Source organism: Epinephelus moara, chromosome 11 (assembly GCF_006386435.1).
Source record: "Epinephelus moara isolate mb chromosome 11, YSFRI_EMoa_1.0, whole genome shotgun sequence".
NCBI classification, from domain to species: Eukaryota; Metazoa; Chordata; class Actinopteri; order Perciformes; family Serranidae; genus Epinephelus; species Epinephelus moara.
The window spans coordinates 24,536,318-24,551,386 of NC_065516.1; the positions used below are offsets into that span (position 1 = coordinate 24,536,318).

At 40.2% G+C, this 15,069-nt stretch overlaps 1 protein-coding gene across 1 annotated transcript; it reads right to left on the reverse strand.

The window, feature by feature from the left end:
* Positions 1-518: 518 nt before the first annotated feature.
* On the reverse strand, positions 519-12,125 carry zgc:112332 (uncharacterized protein LOC553712 homolog). The gene is made up of 7 exons (XM_050057260.1): positions 11,992-12,125; positions 11,331-11,446; positions 9,220-9,375; positions 7,610-7,714; positions 5,258-5,467; positions 2,317-2,509; positions 519-2,108 (listed from the first exon to the last, which is right to left on the reverse strand). The coding sequence occupies exons 1-7, from the start codon at positions 12,000-12,002 to the stop codon at positions 2,006-2,008; spliced, it is 894 nt and encodes a 297-aa protein (XP_049913217.1). The 5' UTR covers positions 12,003-12,125; the 3' UTR covers positions 519-2,005.
* Between the last annotated feature and the right edge of the window lie 2,944 nt (positions 12,126-15,069).

Sequence of the window (15,069 nt, forward strand, 5' to 3'; positions counted from 1 at the left end):
ATACATGCATTCAGCAGTACCCTTAAGGAGGTGAGCTGGCGCCTCTTCAGCCACCAGTCCACACTCCATATTTGGTCCAAATGGGGACTTGAACCAGTTACCCTCTGCTTCCCAACACAAGTCTGTATGGACTGAGCTACTATATTATATATTTGATAATGTTTAAATGGTATGGGTAATGAGCAGGCAGATGTAAGTTTAATACATATAATTTGGTTGGTGTAGCTCAAATAGTCTCTTAGTAACTGAAAGAAATGCAAAAAGTGTTGCGACCGTCCCCTTATCTTTGTAATTTAATAATTATATAATAATTGTAATAATTCAGTCATATCACACTATGTCCTCTTCTTGTTCACACATATAAGAAACACGGTAATACTCCAAGTTTGTGTCACAGCATAGCAGCTGTGGGATCAGTACTGATACAGGTGATGTCACTTTAGAAAATTAAAGAATTAATTTTTGTATCTATTAAAAAAGTCCACTCTGTATCTAACAAACAAACAATGTAATTCAATGTTGTGAAGTAAGTATGAATATTTTACCATCACTTTATTAGAATAAAGTTAGGAAATGGTTTTCAATACAGACTACATTTCTGGAAACAGGACAGTTGACTGATAGGAGATTGATGTTTTGTGAGTGTGATTATACGTCTAAATCACAATACACTCATTGCTTGGAGGGAGCACTGGTCCCAGACTCCCTGTAACCACCCCTCACTGCTCATGCCACATTCCTCTAGTCTTAAATTCTCCATCATGTGATTTAGATTAGGATAGCGTTTGTAAATAGAATTCTGGCATTTTCTCTTGATCTTTGCTCCGCACTATAATGACTCTACTGTGTAACGAGTCCCACACTTACAGTCAAGCACAAGACAAGTATGTGTGCTGTTTGCCATACATTATTACGGCCCTAATCAATTAGAAAAATAATGAATAATACTAAACAGTGCTTTGATTAAGGCAGCCCAACTCCAGCTTTATTTTTAGTCATTTTAATGCTTTGACCCTGGAGTGAGTCATAGCTAAATTCAGTCATCTGTTTGGGTGGTATTACTAAGACTTTAAGACCCTTAATTCTCTCATTACTAATACACTGAACTTACCTAATCTCTTTTAACTTTTCAATGAACACACGTTGCTGCATCTGAAAATGTCAACCCAACAGCTTGGGAAATGTTAGCATGAACAAAATACAGTAACTTTGACATAAAAGACACAAACAAGCAGAACTTTGCAACACGTTCTCCAATCTAACAGATTGTCACATTAACAGAAGTTTACGTTTTTCCTCCCTCGGCTGACAGGAAGGCGTCTGAAAAGGCAGATTGCATGATACAAGGCTGTTGAATAAAACACTTAAATGAAAATAGAATCATTTTATACCAATGCCTCATTGTATTTTAATAATAAAAGTACATTCTAATACTTTAAGTGCTACAAAAGCAGAACAGGACCCACTTCATATTACACTAACAGTCATGAGTGCTTTAACTATCAATCACAATACTGTATGTGCGCACTGATGTACAATTGGAGGCAGTTTTGAGCCAAACTCTTCTCATCAGTGTTGAAAACTGTCCCACTGCCACACTGGAGCTGAGAGTTTATAAGGGGCATGTACAGGTAAGAGAGACTTTTCATCCAAAGCAAGCCCAGGCTGGCTAAGACCTTTACAAACTAACAAGACAGAAAAGCATCTGCACTCAAGATAAAACTAGTGCTAGGAAAAAGTAGCCTACAATAAAAAGACAAATTTCATGATGCAATTTTGTTTGATGAATCCAATTTTTACTGAAATGTCAGAGTCATTTTAATATGTTACAAAATAAAGGAGCTCTTAGTGGTGATCTAGTGACTTTAAGACCGTACTGTACTTTGAGTCATTAAACACACCTGTTTCACAACAGTAACAGTAACATCGATGCCTCTATAAAAGTGCGTAAAAGTGCTGTTTTTAAAAGATGATACAAAGCATACACTGTCACGTTGCCACATGCTCACTGCCAGGTGATGCCGAGCATGTTGCAGCTGATCTCCCACAGCTTTTGGGCCAAGTCGTCATCAGACGCCGTCCTCGAGCACCTTGCAGGAGCGCAGTCACTGAGCATACACACAGACAGGGATAACCATTACATAATGTGTGCTGAATTTGTGGCATTGTTGTACGACAATAAAAGCATTAACCCTCAGCTACAAACAGAGTACCCTTTTGTTAGTCAGCAGGTAGTAATACTGAGCAGCATGAAGTCTCCACTCTGAATGCTCTTGTATAACCAATTGCAGGTTGGCTGAAACACTGTGTGTGTACCTGAAGTACCCTCCGCTCTGGCTGTCCAGGCCTGGCTCCACAGCACAGTAGATGGTGGTCTGTGCTCCCTCCAGTGTCGTCTTGGTGAAAATCCGGAAGATCTTCACTGCCACCTGGATGCACTGGTGCTGGTGCCGCCACAGGTCAGACTGCACCACCCCCGGGTGCAGGGAGAACACGCTTACACCTGTACCTGCAACACATAGACAGTCACCTATGGACTATTTCAAACTTGACAACATAAACAGTCTCAATGGGTCCGTTTGTATTTCTTGTTGGATTATTTTGCATGCATTAAAACATTCTATGCACTACATCGTGATACTTGCGATATTTCGACTTGCTGACATACTGACGTCATATTGCTACCCATGGCAACAACAAGAATGGCCAAAAGTGAAATTATTACAGACTCCGCGGTGGTTCCAGAAAGAGGAACAGCTCCAGTAATGTGGAATAAACTGTGGCGTAGGGCTGCGCAATATGACCAAAATCTCATATCCCGATATAGGTCATTTCATATCCCGATAACAATACCTATCCCAATATAGTACATTTTAATCCAATGAATAAAAAGTTGTCATCGCCCCCCCCCTTAACGTAGCATGCAGGTGTTCCGGATTCAGAGGTGTGACAGAGATCAGACTGATCAGAGCTTTAAACTCTGCCATGAGGGAGTACAAAAACGTTACTAGGACGAGGGGAGGACATTTCTCTGCGCTTGTTAACATTACAATGATTCGGGCAACTGACTCATTTTAAAGAAGACGAGAGAAAAAGAGAGAGAGAGAGTGAGCAGCTGAGGTCGAGCAAGCTAGAGAGTGAGTGAAGAGAGGGAGCGCTGGTAGCGAGAAAGCTGGTGAATCAGATCAATCAAACGTCCAAATGACGAAAAATATTGCCGTAAAAAGTGTAATTTGCGTCACAACGATATAAACGATAGAGCAAAATATGAAACGATAGACATTTTTCTCTCGTCACACAATATATATCATCATATCGCTCAGCCCTACTGTGGCGTCCTGAATGTTTTATGAACAGCCCTGGACTTTTCAGACTCTTATAGCAAGTTACCACTCAGAGGGAGCTCATTCAGCGGCTCCTCTGGCAGCAGCACAGCATCTCTCCCTCTCCTCTCTTGCCGTGTGCACATGGAAGTCGGTGTCTTAAAGTGATTTTGTCATAAACCTTTGGTAATGTAAACCTATGTGATGCTTGCGGCACAACAAAAAACTACATATATGTGAATGTGTGATAGTTGTGGTATCATAACAGCCTGTCACAGGTTACAGTGTGATGATTAGAGGAGAAATGGAAATCACCTGTTTATTCATATACACAGATCCCAGGGGACATTTTTTGTATTTGGGAGCTGTTTAAATGTGTGATTTGTGGTAGATTTTATTTTGTTGAACTATTAATATTGTAAACAGAATCTGAATCTTATCCTGAGTTACTGTTGTTGTTGTTTATAAACTAAAGAAATGAGAGATCAGTTTAGTTTTATTTTACTGAATATTTGAAGGCAAACTGTTTTATTAATTTGTCATGTTGTCAAGAATTTTGTTTTCACAAAAAAACCCTGAAATATTGTGATATTACTTCAGGGCCATATCACCCACCCCTAGGTCAACAAACTTTTGTGTGAATAAACAGTAGTCTGTATCTTTTTGGATACACTGAGCTGCCAAGTCAATTCCTGAGTGCCTCTTTGCAGGTTGGAGACATGTAACCATGGTAACAAACCTTACCTCTACTGGTAATTCAAAAATAATCTTAAGACTACAGTATATTATGCCCAGCAGAGTGAAATTTTACTCTTCCTATACACTTACACTTAAATTGAATCTATATACTAACAGTGACCAAGACAGAGCTGCTTGTTATAAACGTTGTCCTCTACCACATTGTAGGATACAACATATCACACTGTAACCCATCATATCTTTGTTGTGTCAACTTTGACTGAAAAATCCTTTCAGCGGATTGAAACACACACATTACGTGACTCTTACTGACATTTTTTATCTAAATATGCATGTTCATTTTCCTTGTTATTGGTCTCCAAACAGATCATGGCTCTGTCTAACAGCTGCATCTCAGCCTCTGCTGGACAGAACCATGATTGGGGGTGGCAGTAGCTCAGTCCATAGGGACCTGGGTTGGGAACCAGAGGGCTGCTGAAAGTCAACATGAACCCAAGCTGTTGCCTAGCAATGCAATTCAAGTGAAACAGTCTCCACACATACTGTATATTCATGATAACACATGCAAACAAGCGTGTCTATATTATGAAGATTTGCACACTCTGCTGTGATCATGTCTGTGTGAGATACGCTTCTTTGTCAAACAGCAGCTGCATCAGTGAATAAGTGATATGGAAATTAAAACAGAATATTAGCCCTAGCATTTGCTTTTTGTTTCCATTTTCTCTCTCTTTAATGTCTTATTCTCTGCTTGTTTTTGAGTTATAATCCTAATGGACTGAGTTTTGATAGCTACTCCAGATCCAGGGAATCAACCATTAGACTGTGGGACTGTCATACTGAAGTCATTTCTTTCAGTTCTTGGCCATTAAGCAAAAGACAGAACAATGACTGAGACAACAAAATGGCTCGTTTCAAGTGAAAGTCTGATTCATATGTAATTGCTGCCCTTAAGAAAAATGAAGTAGAATTAGAAGAACGCTTATGCAAGCTACGCAGTGCTCTAGTAATGGTGAACATGCTGGACATGCTTACGTCAATCTCTTCTTACATAAAAATAAATGGAACGCTGCTTTTCTGATTCATCTTTCTTAGCAACAGCTGCAATGTCTCTTCCTCTCCAAAGCCCCCAAACCCAGGCCTTTCCTTTCCTAAGCCCCAAATCTGTAACTGAGTTATTTTTCTGTCTTCCATCCTTTATTACGTGTTCCTATGCACGCGCAGTCTCACCTCACCTTGTAACCGTTTGGCAAGGGAGCGTGCAAAGAGGACGTTAGCCAGCTTGCTCTGCCCATAGGCCTTCATGGTATCGTAACTCCTCTCACTGTTGATGTCATCCAGTCGAATCCCGGTCCAGGTGTGGGCCACCGATGCCACGACGACAATACGGGCAGGAGCTGAACGCTTGATGAGGTCCAGCAGCAGGTAAGTCAGCAGGAAGTGACCTGAGGGAAGTCATGAGACACACTTTTAGGCTTAAGAAACAGACGTCACTACACAACACTGTGCTGGATTTACTTTCATAGCCAAGTGCATACTTTTGTCATGTTACCCTCTCACATCTGATGGTGTCACACTGTCACAAAAACACAAAGATTAGGAAAAGTAACTCATTTAAACACCCTACATGACCTAGTTTTTTTTATCTAAAATAACTTTAAAGAGAAAGTTGGAGCTGCTATAGAGTTAAGAGAATTGTACGTCACCACTGACTGTGCCAACAAGATGCTATCTACTGTAAAATCATGATACTGTCTGTGTATCTTTTATCTTTACCTCACTGAAGTGATTTTCATTTTCACAGTAACGTTGCTATCATGCATCACATGAAGAGCCACATGTCTCTGTCTCCTTCTCTTTCTTCCTCTGTGGTGGTCTTTGTCTATCTTTATAAGTCTCTCTTTCTTTCACTCACTTGCCTTGACTCTCGTCCATAAGATTAATAGCATACATCATGGTAGCACAGTATTGCTGCAGCGTTAGTATGTCATGTTCTTGTGATTCCATGTGATGGTGGAGTCACAAGGAGTTTTTTCATTCTCACTCTGTCGTTGATGAGAAGGACACAACCCTCACTTCCACTCCACCTTATGACTAAATTTAGCTACCCTGACGTAAAGAACATATCTTGACTGATGCTCTGCATGTGCAATAAGTGAAAGGGCTCAGCGTCTTTGCCGACTTGTTAGAACATTTCTCATTTATTCCACTGGCACTCAGCTCGGGGGTTCGAACCCCTGTTAGGGATCGCCAAAGCTTCACAGAGGGGTCGCAAGGCCTTCTTGATTTTGCGAAAACTTTCAACAAATCAACAAATTTCTCCTTCAAACAGCTGAATTTATACAAGTTTCTCACCAAAAGCTACCTTTTACGTGATTACATTGAACACCTCATGAGAACTTTCAATGCAACTCCAGTGAGCTGTTCCTTGTGGCCACCTGCCGCTCAGAGGTAACTGTAATTAGCTCTCCTCCTGCTGATTTCATGTTCTTTCTCTGCACATACACTCCTCTCAGCAGTGTCGTAGCAGTTGAGAGGGCACCAGAGAGCTTTTGACATTCTGACAAAGCAATAATGCTTGTTTCAGTGTTCAGGCGACGTCGGATAACTCGCCCATCTCTCCCAGGGAGCAGGTAACAAGCTGGGGAAGGGGTTATGTTGTTGTGGCCTTATGTCATATTTCAAGTATTAGTAAAAAATATCAAAGATAAACTTTGATTTGTTCTGTAGCGTTATTGTTATGCACTGAAATCTGCCACGTAGTCAGGGGTCGTCCGTTTCCTCAGTGACAGAAGAGGGTCCATTAAGAAAAAAGGTTGGGAACCACTTATTTGTTCAACGTCATTATGAGCTGTATGAATGGAAATCTTTAATGTGTTGCATTGCAATGTTTTATATGTTCAACAACTTCCTGTGTGCATACTTTCTGTCCATTGTGCACACACACAATGTCATTGTCCTTAATGTTTACATGTGAGGGACACTTAAAGATCTGGTTGGAGTGTTTCTGCTTTCTTACTATTGTTCTCTATTTCCTGTTTTACTCCTTACCTACCCAGGGTTTATAATTATTGAAAGTAAATGCGTGCGTGTAAAGGATGTTTGTAAATGTGCAGGTATATTTCTGTATGTGTGTGTGCATGTGTGTGCATTTGTTCGCATATGTGTGTGGATGACCATGGTCGAGCACAGCCTGTTCCACTCTCTGTCAGCCTGTGACAAAAATACCACAGAGGAAAAGATTTTTTGGAAGGAAGCCATGGTCCAATTCGGGGGAAAACACTGACAGCTTGAACTCTGGTTCATTTTCCTGGCTGACATGTCGGCCAGCTTGGTTGTGCAGGTGTTGTAAAGCTTGTTAGCACAGCCTAATATGGATTAAAAAAAATCCCTCCTGTCACTATGTGAGCGTATTATTAAATCAGTCAAAGACATGACTGCCAACTGTTTATGTTACATTATCTGGCTGATGAACATCACAGCCAACTAAACCAACTCATTACATTTTACGGCTGATTAACAGATTCTCTCAAAAAATGTACATCAACATGAAATTTGAGGAAACTAAAATTTCCAGTATGCCTTACCCAAGTGATTCACGCCTAACTGCATTTCGAACCCGTCAGCAGTCTTGGAGTAGGGACACATCATGATGCCTGCATTGTTTATCAGGATATTCACTTGTTTCTCCTCTGGAAAGATGAACCCACACAGACACAAAAAACATCAGGTAGGGTTTGCAGTTATTTCTCACAAGTATCATATGTTAAAGGAGCAGTGTGCAGGATTTAATGGCATCTAGCAGTGAGGATTGCAGACTGCAACCTTCCTCCATATGCAAAGTGTGAACTCCTGGTTGTGTTCAGTGTTCATTGTTCAGGAGGTTCTTATCTGGAGCCAAATTATCAGCAGAGGTGTCTTCTCCAAAAAAACAGGGGATTAAAGGGGGTGAAAACACTGAATAAAGCAGCATCACATTGCAAAGTGTCAAAACTTTCTATGACATTGTTTGGCTAATTGCAGATGAGACACTAACGAACACCTGCTCATGTGTGCTCACCTTCTTTCTCTAATAATTTAAGATCCAAATGTTCAGGAGAGGTCAGCAGAGGTCTCTTCCTCTCAGAACAAACAGACCCAGTGATTTAAACAGGTAAAAACACTGAATGAAGCAGTTTCACAGTAAAAATCTGTGTTTTTCTGGTGGAGGGGCTACTAACTATGGTGGCCAACATGAAAAATGTGAAACAAATGGCACAATCTGCAGCCAGAGTTTGGTTTGTCCATTCTGGGTTGCCGTAGAAACATGACAATAGAACATGGCAGACTCTGTTGGTGATGACCTGCTCCCTGTGTAGATAAATGGCTCGTTTTAAGCAACAAAAACACGATGGTTCTTATTTTCAGGTGATTATACACTAAAGAAAACATACCGTAAAACTTCAATTAAAAGCCTGGTCCAAATTAAAAGTCTTTGTATTTTGACAAATAACATCTGTCTCAATTAGAGGCCTGGTCACGGTGCCAAGCAGTTCATTTTCTTTATATACAGCCTTCGAATGTATAAAACCAGGTTGTTGGCTACCCCAAATTAGGTGTCCATTCCTAGATTACCCTGTAAATTATTCATATTCCTTTAAGGGTCCTCAGATCAAAATAATTAAAAGGGGTTTTTATAAAAAATTAATCCAAGTTATAAGTTTTGTTTTAACAGGATAAAGCGGTGTTGTGTCGGTATGCCAGGTGCTGTAACTCTCTCTCTGATGCTCTGTCTGTCGGAGCTAGATCAAATGAATGATTCGTAATTGATATATCATCTGAAGCCACTTTTTTCACAATTAATATTCATACTAGTTCAAATAAACAATTTGATCGTATTTCCCATTTTTGCTAAGCAACAGTTACTAAGTTTTACTCAATATATTATCTTCCATTTCTGCCAATATATCTGACACAGTGAACCTTTAAATAAACGGCATAAATCCAGTTGATGTTTGGTTCTTGGATTACACTTACACAGTGCTTTTACATCACATCACATCAGTGTTGGCAGAGCTACTCTGCAAGGCAGTGGCCTAACAATCAGAAGACATTTGAGTCTCGCCAGCGTCTTGCTTGAAGACACGTAGGCAGGAGGAGCCAGGGATCGAACCACAGGCCATGCCATTTCTGAAGATATGATTGGTTAGGTTCCTACCTTTGTTGATGAGCTCAGCAAATGCTTTGATGGACTTGGTGTCAGAGAGATCCAGTTTCCTGATGACCAAATTCTCATTTCCTGTGTCTTCCAAAATGTCCGTCCGGGCCTCCTCTGCCCTTTCCAGGTCTCTGCACGCCATGATGATGCGAGCGCCTGAAAGCAACAGCCAAAGGCCACAACTTATTATGATATTGTCATGCTCTGCCCATTTCACACCACTTTCCTCCCATGTCTGAAAAACACAGGTGAACTCCAAACTTCAAATTGCTCCTCAGTACAAGTTTGTTTATGTGCTGGCTCGGAGAGGCTCCAGCTCCCTCATGCTGCTGAATAAGAATACGCAAATATACAAACTACAGGATGGATTGATAGACATATTTTTTTAAAGTTTTCAAACTCAAAACTTCAAGCTTCGGCAATTTGCAGGCACACAAAGCTACTGACGTCATTCAAGGAGGAAGTACGCAACTCTTTTCAGTGTACTTTTGATCATTCTCTAATGTTCTCTAACCTCCCATTCAGCATCTCATTTAGCCAGCTGCCCCTCTCAACTGTGCCATTATCACTCGCCTCTGACGCAAATTACGATGCATTCTCCTTAATGAGCCCCGAAAAGGGGGTTTGAGGACACGTACACACACTCTCTCCCCCCCCACACAAACTAACAAACACAGAGACAACTCTCCCCACCAGCACCCCACACACACATACAAAATAGCTGCTGTGCCCACCAATTATGAAAGAGAAGAGCCATTAATCAGTTGGAGCGTAGCGTCTGTATCCCATCGCAGTGTCTTTGCCCCCCCCCCCGCTGTTCCCATGTGGGTAAACCCAATTGTTCCCATATTCCCTCGGCAGCCAAGTTCACTCGATTCAATAAAATCGTAAACAAACAGTGGGAACAGAGGGTTATACTGAGTCAAGCTAAGGATCATCAAGCATATGATTACACAGTTATGCATGCATAAGTAATGTCAGCATGCATTTAATGATTTAAGTGAAACCTGATCACACTGTGTATATTCAGATTCAATAATATGCACATTTCACTTTGTCAACATGGTAAATTAATGTTATAATGAAACTTATAAATGATTAAAAAGGCTGGGATTCATTTTGCTCGTCCTGAAAACTGTGCCCCAAGGAACCACCTTCTGTTATGAATCTAATCACGCTGTCATCATGTCGTTACATAATCCCATTTACTGAAAGGCGATACAGTAATTTGACAGTGAATTTTCCAGAAGCAAGGACCACAGTATTGTTGTGTTCCTGTGCCAGTGATGTTCCTTTCTCTCTGTCTTTCTTTTGTCACTTTTCATTTTATTCCACTGCAAAAATCTGTTAACATACATTTGCCCTTTAATTAAAAACATAAATGCACTCACAGTGCATGCATGGTGGTTGTTCTAAAAGGAGCAGGTCAATGCCATGCTGAGCCTTTCAAGTCCAAATGAATGAAAAAACTGAATCGCGCATGCAGAACCACTTTTCATATTACCCATTCTGCCTGTGTGTGTCTTATCTGTGTGTGTGAGCGCACTGCTGGGTGCACCCTCCAATCTCTCTTTGTTTCCTGTCTGGCTCGGGAGGGGAGTAGACGCTCACAATGCTCCCTCTGTCCCTGCATGCCTCGTCTGTCTTCCATCACTGCCACTTGTCTTTCACTTAGATTGTTGAAGTGTGAAGCAAGATGCTCATTTCCTTTATCTCTTTTTCTGTGTGCCTTTTATGTTGCTTATGGAATATGAAAGAGGCTAAGTCATGCTGAGGCTGTAAAATTACTTGATACAGTGCAACCAAAACATACAGAGCGTTAAAAACACACAATAAGAAAACAAGTAGGGTTAAAGTGGATTCTATGGTGGTGGTCTGAGGACAGAGAGCGCAGTCAAAGATCACGCTTTATAGCTTTAAACCACTCACAGCATTAGAGGTGCTTAATTCTAAGGAGAAAGAGAGGAATGTGTAAGTCACAGTTTGAGAGTCGGTGAAAATGAAAGAAGACTTGCAAATAAGCAGGTACACATTAATGCCAGTGAGTGAGCCAGAAATAGACCGAGGCAGGTGGAATCACACACAGCTGGACACACAAGCCTGAGCAGTACCTCTTCTTGCCAGGTCCCTAGCTGTTTCTTTTCCAATACCGGTGTTGGCTCCTGTGATGACGACCGTTTTCCCATCCAGCCTCTCCTCAGATGACCAGCGGTGACAGCACACACTCCTGAACAACACACAGCAACCACAGAAAGTGTTGATGATTTCCTACATCATTGGTACTGATTTGTGGTTTCAAATCCCCACTGCTGTTGCTGTCTGTAATCTACTTTGCCTGTTTATACGCATTCATTCATTCAGAGATGTGACCCTTTGTGGAATTTTTCTCTCTCTGACAAAATGTAGACATGTGTTCATGTATGTTTGCTATTCCCTGCACACATAATAGGTGATCTGTACTTATGTCCCCTGATTATGAACATAATATGAAAATATGTGGCTATTTCCTATAAGACTGAGAATAAACCTTCAGTTCAAAGTCACTGTAACCGATTCACAGAAGGAATAAACAGTCACCTTGTTTACTTCAACTGTTTTGCATTCACTAATGACACAGCAACTGCAAGCATCGACGCAGTTTACAGATTTTTACACAAATCTAATCTGGTGCCAAACCTGCAGGCACGGTGTAATGCAATCTCTAAAATTACTAACATTCCTGTCATTAATAAAGCCACCAACCCAACCTGTGTGTGTATTCTTTCCTCCTACCTGCAGTACATTCTTCCTCAGGAGCAACAGATTCCCACTTCAGGACCAGTGAGCCACTTGAGCAAGAGATGAATTTACCTCCTCTAGTCCTCAAGGCAGTTCGTCAGTGGATTTCGTGCTTGTCATCTCTCCCCACCCCGCCGCGTTTGTCATGACAATAACACGGCCGGGCCAATCAGGAGCGAGCTGACGCATAATTGATTCGCAAGTTGGGAGGCTGTGGAACAGCTCCTGCTGCCGGAGAGACTCAAGTTAGAGACTGAGCTGACCCAAGAGTCTGCAAGGAAACCTGTGCTGTCAGAAATAATGGAGTTGTTTTCTGCACTGCTGTATGTCACACCGCTGGGCGTCGAGAAAGTGCAAATATAAAAAACAGTCCCCATAAATAACCCACCTGAAGTAGGAGTGCAGGGGCGTTCCTAGGATTTGAGGACATGGGGGGCTTAGCCCAGACTTCTGTAGGGGGGTCCAGGGAAATCCTCCCCTAGGATTTTTTTTTCCAGATTAATTTTGAACTAGTCCATACCCATTGAGTACAGCATACCATACCATGACTTAGTCATAGCAAAAATGAGAAAAAACAACAACATTCAGCCACAGGGGGAGCCACAGCAATTGGTCGCATTTTAGACATTTTTAAGCCTTTTTCTGTCTTTTTTTGCCACCCAGCTGCCAATTAGAGTTAAATTTCTCCAGTCACCTTGAGGCGTCCTGTTCTACATATCTACCAAGTTTAGTAAAACTCGATATGGGGGTTAGGCCTGGATAAGAAATTAGCTCTCTACCACCCCCATTTTGTTTGATGGGGTCAATAATGGAGGGGTCCCCTCAGATTATGTGTGGTCATATGCCTACAAAGTTGTGTGGTGATGGGTGAAACCCTTGAGATGTTATACACCTTTATGTGATGAGCCACGCCCTCCGCAATATTCATTGCCTTATAGAAGCTCAGTTTTAGTAAGTTTTCCAACTTTTGCCAAGAGGGAACTTTAGATATTGGTCCCTAGATTATGTTCACCTTGTTTCATAAAGATCGGTCAAACTTCCTAGGAAGAGATCGGTTTTAAGTGTTTTTCAAAAAAATCAAAATGGTGAAAAATCTATATAACCAGAAGTTATGGGTTCTTGAGGCACTTTTGTTCCTCATGAGGAGAGGCATCTCTGTGCAAAGTTTCATGTCTCTACGACATACGGGGCATGAGATATACCCATTCAAATTTTGCAATTTCAATCGGTTGGTATAGCGCCCCCCTTTGGCCAATTGATGTAATATTGCTTCATTCACATCCTCCCATGACCCTCTACCACTGTGCCAAATTTCACATGGATTGACCAAGTCAGTTAGGAGAGAAACGTGGAACAGACACACAGACAGACAGACAGAGTTTTCGTCATTATATAGTAAGATTGTGATGTTAAAAATATGTCGTAATTAGTAATGAGTAGAAACAGAATACTTTGCAAGGTAAGGCAAGTTTATTTCAGTCAGACAACTCAGGTTTCAAATGTTTATTTCAACAGCAGAACATAGAGTTTGGTGACTAGACTCCAGCCTCAATATTTCCTGCAGATATGTTTATAGCACATTTCGGCAACCAAGCAATTCACTGTGCTCTACAAACAACAAAAGCATCTCCACACAGTGCAAAAGAAACACATCATAAAAGGACATTTCAAAGCAATTCATTAAATAAATGAAGGACAAAAAATAAAAAGGTACAAAATACACTAAGACAAGAACAAAAGTTGCAGTGCAATTAAAATTAATAAAGGTGTTTGAATAAAATTAATACACAGAAATGAAAGTGCAGTGTAAGAAATGTATAAATATTTGATTAAATAGGAGGCAGTGGCAAACAGATGGGTCTTCAACCTTGATTTAAAGGAAGTGAGAGTTGGTGCAGAGTGCAGACCTTGCAACTGCTATCATTTAAATTTGCTTGCATGTGCTTGTACTTGAGTATGTCCATTTAGTGCTACTTTATGTTTTTACATCTGTACATCTCAGAGGGAAACATTGTACCTTTCAGTCCACTACTATACTTAGATTATGAGTACAAAATATAACCATGAATAAAGTTCATTGAAGTGATTGCTGGTGTGCTGTCTTTCTTGTGATCACACACAATATGCTGTTTGAATGACACAAAGAACCAAACACCTGTATTTTGGTCAACAATATCATATTATATTTGAGGGCTTTCATGCGCATCAGACACATGATTAGATCTGGGGCTTGTTTTTTTTATTATTGGGCATATTGTTAAATTTCATATATATATATATGTATATATATATATATATATATATATATATGCATATACAGCTTATTTAGATAAGGGGCTATTCATAAAACATTCAGGGCTGAAGCCTCAGATGTTCAGGCCTAACAATGCCACTGATGAAATCTAATTATCTGCAGGTAGAGGTCTATTAGCCGACTACTATTATTAGTAATGGCTGATTATGCTGTGATGTACTCATAATGCTTTTATTGTTATAGTATCCAGGACCCTTTTTTTATGACATATCATAAAATGATGTTTTTATGACATTTATATGTCAACCTACACTGTGAAGTTAAGACATACTATACTATGACTTTTTTATGTCATATTATACAATGATACATTGTATGACATACAATGCTATAACGTTTTTTCTTACAATTCTTTGGCTGACAATACTGACATATTTTATGACATGATGTACTATGACTTTTTATGGCATTTCTATGGCATACAATATTATGACCTTTTTTTTGTAAAATACTGCACTATGACTTTTTATGATGTTTTTATAAAATGCTATACTCTGATTTTTTTTATAGAATTTTAATGGCATACTACACTATGACTTCTTAAGACATTTTTATGGCATACCATACTACACCCTTTTAAAGGGATACTATACTATGACTTTTTATGGCATTTTTGGTGATTTCTGTCGAAATCCTACACTATGACCTTTTTGTGCAGTTTTTGAAGACATACTATACGAGGACTTTTTTTTCATGATTTCGGACGACATATTATACTAAGACTTTTTTTTTCATGATTTTTGACGATATAATATACT

What these genes read in the sequence shown, in the direction of transcription:
- zgc:112332 (XM_050057260.1), bottom strand. An exon ending in TAGGGACCTGGCAAGAAGAG is followed by an intron (nt 9,376 to 11,330) that starts GTACTGCTCAGG and finishes TGTTGCTTTCAG; the next exon opens with GCGCTCGCATCATCATGGCG. An exon ending in TGCTGAGCTCATCAACAAAG is followed by an intron (nt 7,715 to 9,219) that starts GTAGGAACCTAA and finishes TCATCTTTCCAG; the next exon opens with AGGAGAAACAAGTGAATATC.